The sequence below is a fragment of the Mizuhopecten yessoensis genome, unplaced genomic scaffold (assembly GCF_002113885.1).
Source record: "Mizuhopecten yessoensis strain PY_sf001 unplaced genomic scaffold, ASM211388v2 scaffold827, whole genome shotgun sequence".
In the NCBI taxonomy this organism is placed as follows: Eukaryota; Metazoa; Mollusca; class Bivalvia; order Pectinida; family Pectinidae; genus Mizuhopecten; species Mizuhopecten yessoensis.
Window position 1 is genome coordinate 34,419 of NW_018403741.1, and position 7,529 is coordinate 41,947.

At 33.5% G+C, this 7,529-nt stretch overlaps 1 protein-coding gene across 1 annotated transcript; it reads left to right on the forward strand.

Annotated features, from left to right (window-relative positions):
* The first annotated feature begins 1,517 nt into the window (after nt 1-1,517).
* Nucleotides 1,518-7,221, forward strand: LOC110453127. The gene is made up of 5 exons (XM_021501971.1): nt 1,518-1,670; nt 2,181-2,311; nt 4,169-4,306; nt 5,617-5,781; nt 6,549-7,221. The coding sequence occupies exons 1-5, from the start codon at nt 1,518-1,520 to the stop codon at nt 6,799-6,801; spliced, it is 840 nt and encodes a 279-aa protein (XP_021357646.1). The 3' UTR covers nt 6,802-7,221.
* Nucleotides 7,222-7,529: the final 308 nt, after the last annotated feature.

Consider the following 7,529-nt stretch of genomic DNA (forward strand, 5'->3'; position numbering starts at 1 on the left):
TACCAAGAGATACTGTAAGTTAACCCACTTTCTCGAAAACCTGTTCTTGATTGATTTTATACTGATTGAGAAATTATAAACAAAACAAAAAACGAAAAAAAAGGGGAAATGACCATTATGTAGAAATCTTCACGTTTTTATTTTTCTTCGCATGGTGGTATCACTGTGCTAGTTTAGATCACCTGCCTGAAGGCCGAAAACGGGGATATAGGAAAATCTTTAAAATCTTTCTTTTTGTAGTAGGGAAATTTATCATTATTTGGTATGGAGCATCCTTTGGGAAATTCAGTTAACTTTGTTTTAATGCACAGAATGGGTAGGGAGTTGAGGCCCATTATGGTAAATATTGGCATATAACTTGTGTCCATTGAGTACAGGTCAAATTATTTGACCATCAATTTGTCTTGAGCATCTTTGAGCCAAAAATGCACATCATCATGTACACTGGGAGCGTTCGGCCCAACGTTGGAAATGTAGATAAATGCTAGTAGAATGGACATAATTTGACCTGGTGGATCCTCAGGTCCGTAAAATATTTAGAGTTTGGTGAAGAGAAAACGTAATTATGAACCGCAATTATGTTAAAAATCCTGATTTAAAAAAAAAGTATTTTCTTTGTCAAATGGATAACACTTAAGAGCTTGATTTTAAGAACAATTGAGCATATACTCATTTACAAGTGGAATCAGGATACAAATTATATCATAAATGAATTGTCTGTTCTTGTGACACCCCACTTTACAGGTCATGCAGTACAAGGTGTTCCTAATGACACAAAATGTCTTCAGCATTTTAACTTTCAGTTTTCTTCGAAAAGTCATCAGAATTTCTTCGTATTTCAGGATAATTTTACTGTTGTTATGGTTTATATTTACGAGGTGTACTTATAGTGGACATTGCTTTTAAATATTCGCATAAAGATCGGAAGATTAACCAATCAAAATAAATTATGTAATTTCTGATACAGTCTTTGTCAACATTACAAAAATATTGATTGAAAAACAAAATACAAATTACATAAAAACAACAACATGATAACAATACAATATAGATACATATGGAACAAAATTGATAGGATTTATTTTATTGTAGTACATGTATCAGTGGCATAAAACACGCTATAAAGTATGATATGATAAGTAAATATATACAAAGTATTTCCCGTTTTAAAATACATACATATATATATAAATACAAAGTGGAGGTGTTTTATTGATTTTGAAGAATGGTTTCAGTCTATTCTCTCAGCTATACTCTCACATACGCCTAAAGGGCTACACACGGAGCGAGTAATGCTTAGTATTATATAACGTATGCTATTGCTTACAATGATTGATATAAACCGCAAGACATTTTGTAAAAAAAATATGTTTTTTAAAAAATAAATATATTTTAATGCCCTGTTTCGAACAATACCGCTATTAATATAAACCGCACTCAACAACATCCTGACGTCATGCATAATAATTGTCCCTCTAAATTTGCATGTATGACGGGATGTGCCCACGGCGATTAGTATGCCGACGTCAGATATAAAGAATGGAATAGATCAAGGTGTCCTGAAGTATATTTCCTCGTTAGGCCGGTGTGTATATAAACCCTGTGATCAAACAGCCCTACCAGTGTGGCCTTTTCACAAGACACGTTACAACTTACTGACAGCGACTATGGTAGGTACTCCTTGCTAATTTGTTCAAACCAGAACTAAACTAAAGGAGATATATAATACAAAATTATAAGTGCAGATAAAACAAATTTATAGATTAATTTTAAAGTATTTTATAGTTTTCCTTTTCCTTTGGGTGTTCCTCAGATCTTGTTAGACTTACAGCTTCAGCATGCCATCGACATGGTGCTTAAGGATGCTTTTATACATGTCGTGTGTCTCAAGCGTACTTATACATTTAATTGAATATTCAAATGGTATAAAACTTGCTTTTATAATTTTGAGTAAAAATGAATAAATATATTGTACAACATCATTCAACAGTAAAAATGGTTGCATCTTAAATGTTATTTTAATGATGTCTTTATGTATTTTGCAAGTTTTGTGTAACAAGCAAATAATATTAAGAATGCATTTCTGTATAATTTTTGATTGTATTGTAGATTTTAACTGATGAATGTTATATAAGAGTTAAGTGATGTTTCAGTGTTTAATTTTCTTTTTGATTCCATAGCACACCTCCCTCGCACTCCTTGTCCTAGCGGTCTGCCTGTCCTCTGCAGTAGGCGTTTTAAACCAATGTGATAATTACAAGCCTTTTGTCAAAAACTGGATATGTCCAAGCAAAAGCATCAAATACAACCCGTAAGTGTTCATTAATGGAATTAAAAACGTACACTGGTTTATCTGTAAAAAGCTTAAAATTGTAATTGTCGATTATATGTATTTGTTGATGTTGTATATTTGCATAAAAGATTTGTTTAAAAGATAGAGAATGAAGAGCGCCAATATATATATATAGGATCTTAAATGAGTTTTCATTTCACATGAGCTTTTATGAAATGAGCCTTAGGAGTTTTTATTTTTGCGAGCCATGGTGGCGAGCAAAAATTAAAACTTCGGGACGAGTTTCTTAAAAGCTCATATGAAATGAAAACAAAATTTAGATACTTTTTATCATATAACTCAGAAAACTTACCATTTGACAGGTTTTAAAGTCAAAATGTATTCCGTCTTTGCGTATTGCAGAGTTATCTTCTCTTGAGAGCAGGTATTGATTGTTACGTCACTTGTTTGTGAGAGTANATGACTCAGGCATGGCCTGGAGAGAGCGAAGCTCGTACATTTGTTTCGATAGTATAGTATAATTTTTGAATCATAACATTACCCATTTTAATACATACAAAATGTACCTGTATTTTTTTTTTATATAATATACTTGAATCTGTTGCTGGGCAAAATCATTCATTTTGAAAACAGGCATTGCCTGAAACGAGCGAAGAGTCTAAATTTTCTAAATAACATTTTTTAAAATAATATCTATTTATTCGTTTTATAGCGATACAGTATTAATGTAAAACTAATAATAAGTAAAGAAAAACATTTGAATGAATTATGTAGTTCAAGAAAAAACACAAATGCATTTGGTACTGTTGCATCTAATTGCCCCGTCTATGGCCTCAGCGTAATGTTGCGGAAAGAGTGAGGCCCAGTAGAGGGACTTCATATTTGAAGATGTATTTTTTATCAAATATAACTGTTATTATCTGTTATTATAAAAGTTAAGTATATTGGTGATTAAATTCCAATTTTATTTTCCGACATGATATACTTTGCCTGATCCCTCTAAATCGTGTAAAAAGAGAATCACAATAGCCCAAACATATCCGGATTTCCGTCTGGGTTGGTAGTTTCTATATACTTTCGGTTTGGATGGAGAGAAGAAAAGACTGAAAATTTGAAAGAAGCTTCAGTTTCTATAATTTTTATTGTCATGAATTTACATAACCACAGAAAAAAATTATCAAATAAAAAAAAAAAAAATTGAGAATGTGTAGCAAAGCTAAACAGCATTGTAAAAATAGGACCGCGGTAACTCTATACTAGCTACTTCCGTGACGAAGGATTTTGGAAGCATAGTATTTCGACGTTACCATGACTTCAATTGTTCGTACATGTTACCGGAAAAGAGCTTCGCTTCTTGGGCCTTCGGCGCAAGAAGAGCTGCGCTCTTAGTATACCGGCGAATTCACTGGATAACAGGCCGATTATGTGATAAATAAGTATATCAAGTATGTTGTCACGATCATGCATTTATTTGTTTACGTTTTAATGTCCCAGCACAATGATTACTGATGCACCACTTCGTAGAGCAAATAGTGATATCAATTGAGTAAAACACTTTCATCTTTAAAATTAAATAATTAGATAATATTCAGAACTTCGAGGTTTTATGTTGTAATGAATACTGCTGAACAAAATGAAGAAAAAAACAACAACAGGTAAATAGATTTAAGATTTAAACAATCGATTTCTACAAATTCATGTTAAAGAAACAAAATCTTTTTTCTCTCTAACATATGATGAATAACTATCATTATTTTTAACTATCATTTTGCATTTGTCATCGAAAGTATTCTACTCATATGTATTTCAATTTTTCGATTGAAAATAGTATAAACCCTTCAATAGATGTAAATTTTAACTTTATTTCTTCCACAGTTTTACCGTAAACGGTGAACTAATCAACGGTCTCCCCAACGGGGCACAGTATGATGGGTCGAAGAACGTCGAAGGCACCGCTGAGTGCGTGAAAGATATACCAAAACCTGAGCCATTTATAGCCAGAGTTCCCAGCAGGTGGGTTAATTGTACGATTTAGAAAAAGAAAAAAAACTTGTCAATCACATGTACATGTGATTGACAAGTGATTGACATCTAACACAAACAGTTACCAGAAATCATTAGAGGTCCAGGCTTTGAACCCCGGTCTGGCCGAATTGTTATTTTTAATCGAAGGACACCACCATTTTAATCTTTATTATTTGCTCATACTAAGGCGCAAGGTATGTGTTTTTTGACAGAAATTAGTTACTAAGGCTGTTGTCAAGCCGGTAGGAAAGTATATAATTCAAAGTTACAGCTTTTGGCGGGAATGTAAATAGAGGCCAGAAGGGATTCGAGCCCTAAACTTTATGTCATAATACCATTGGTCTAACCGATTGAGATAACATGTATCGTTTAACGGAACTATCCAAGCCCATGCAATTTTGCTGCATTTTTATCTAAACGAGAGTTAGGAGGGGATTACTGCTAATTGGGAAAAAAAACACACACACACAGTGCAGTAGGGCAGGGATCCTTTTATTGAATTTTTAAGTGTCTCCATGTAAATATTTCCATTCATCTTTTCAATGCGATGGTTTCGTCGAATTTGAGATTAAAGTACGGAATTGTTTACACTTCAGTATCTTTTCTTCCTATTTATTCAGAGCAACTTCACAGTTATCAAAACTGAAAACATGATTTGTTTGTGATTCGGATAATGTGCTTCATAAAAGCTCTCATTCTATACAGATAGCTCTCATTCTCTACAGGTAGCTCTCATTCTATACAGGTGGCTCTCATTCTATACAGGTAGCTCTCATTCTATACAGGTTACTCTCATTCTAAACAAGTAGCTCTCATTCTATACAGGTAGCTCTCATTCTATACAGGTATCTCTCAATTTAAACAAGTAGCTCTCATTCTATACAGGTAACTCTAATTATATACAAGTAGCTCTCATTCTATACAGGTAGCTATCCTTCTATACAGGTAGCTCTCATTCTATACAGGTACCTCTCATTTCACACAGGTAGCTCTCATTCTATAACTACTTTGGTAATTTGAGGCTACAGAGGAATTACAAATTAAAAAAAACTAATTAGCAAATCTATGTGTAACGAGAATGATATAACAGGTCATCCACTGATTTGTTATCTGTATAATGGTCCTAAACTTGAATCAATGAAAGACATCAATCGCGACTCTGTACTTACTGATATACAGAATCAAATAGAAATGGGGTTTTAAGCCAATGCCCTGAGTTACAAAAGTTTTTTCCCGAATTCTAAGAATCAGTGTGCACATCTATAATCATGCATACATACTATTATTATTTCTTTTAGAACCCGAATCATTAAACTTGAGGAACTCTGCGCAATGAAAAAAGTTTATGTACATAATGTGTATAAGGACTTAACCATCGGTGGTGTCAGAAAACAGTATGAATGCGTGGTCGTCAATACCGGCTGGATGAGACAGGACTTGTACTACGCCGAATGTGTCAATCCGTAAGTTTTACATGTAGTATTGTAACAATACCGTAAACTTCTTATTAACGCATTGCTGCTGTTGTTAGGAGGTATTTGCGATCGTCACTCCTCGCAAATATATGCACAAAAAACATCGTACTAAATGTCATACGTTAACATTTAAAAATAATGCAAAGTGTACCATTGTGATATTTGATAGCATTGGTTTAACAGTAAGGAAATTTTTTAACCTATCTTTCAATAGAAGTCCTATTATGGAAAGGTACTATTTAGTAATGACAATAGAAAATGTATCACAGGCCTTGACCCTGCCTTGACCCGACCTTGACCCGAAAAACAAGTCTTTTAGAGGTATTCGCATTCTTAAATTTGTAGAAAATCAGTTCAAAATCTGTTCCGGAAAATATAAGTTACCGGAGTGATTTTACTTCATTGGTAGACAAATTTCATATAAAGCAACAGTTACTCTGCCTTCACATTGAACACCTGTACTACGTACTCGTTTAAAGTATTATCTTGCTTGAGATTTATGTGGGAAGAGATAGGACAGAGGAGGACACAAAATCCCAGCTCTCCCTAGAAATGACACAAATAGTTGAAAATTCAATAGCGAAATGGCAGTTTCATTGGACATAATTCATATCTGTAACTATTTTTTTTTTTTTTTATAATTTCATGATAAATACTTATATCTCAATCATTCGTCTTTAAATTTACGAAAAGGCGAAAGCTCATGAAAATTTTTGCGTTTGAATACAAGATGATATATATTTTTCTAATTTCAGGCAAATGCCAGATAACGACATGTGCCAATTGGATTATGGCACCCGCAAGTCATTTAGATGTGTTCAGTCCGGGTTTGTCAAGAAGCGCGTTCTTCTTTTATGTCCAGATCATACGAATTGGATTTTCACAACACATACGGTGCCGACCACTTGTAGCTGCCGCAGGTGTCCCCATTGCGAAAACGTAAAAGATGACATGTTTTCGAATCTTTTAGAAGGTCTTATGAATCCAACAATCGAATGGCGTGGGTAAACAAGCATATGCCATGCTTTTGATTCAGTTTCAAATATATAAAAGCTTTGTTATAGATATAAAATCCAAATATCCACTGGGAGGGTTCTTATAACAGTCAGAAACTGAATGACATCAAATCATGCAGGAGTACGTTTTGTAATAACACTCAGAAACTGAATTACATCAAATCCTTCACAATGTGTCCTTTACTCACTGTCGATGGGCTGGTGCAATATACAAAAGTTGTTTTGTGTATCATGTGAATTGTTCTGTTTAGTCGTTTACTATGCAAATGTTGACGGCACCAGGTTGTCTATAAAACATGTAGTTTGTAAACATTATTTTGTTTTAACCCCATTTTGAAACAAAACATTGTCGTTGGTATGAAATGCAATGCTATATGTATTTTTCATCGTCAATAAACATATTTAACTTGCATTTTTGTTTTGATATTGATGATTAAAGAGAGATGGAATGGTTTGATGACAGTATGCAATTGTCTACTGTGAAATTAAGTAGTTTTCGTTGATTCCGTAGGTACACTTCGATCACGAATTCATATATCAAGAAAGTAACTTTTGCATAGAGGTATTTTCCGTTTGAGTGGTATACTGCCAGCTAAGATCATAAATAATGTTTTATTAATATCAACTTACATTTTTATGCAAACACAGTGCAGCAATACTTGAACAATGTGTGTCATTGTAAGTAAACAAAAAACTACTGCTAACAGTACCTCAGGATCG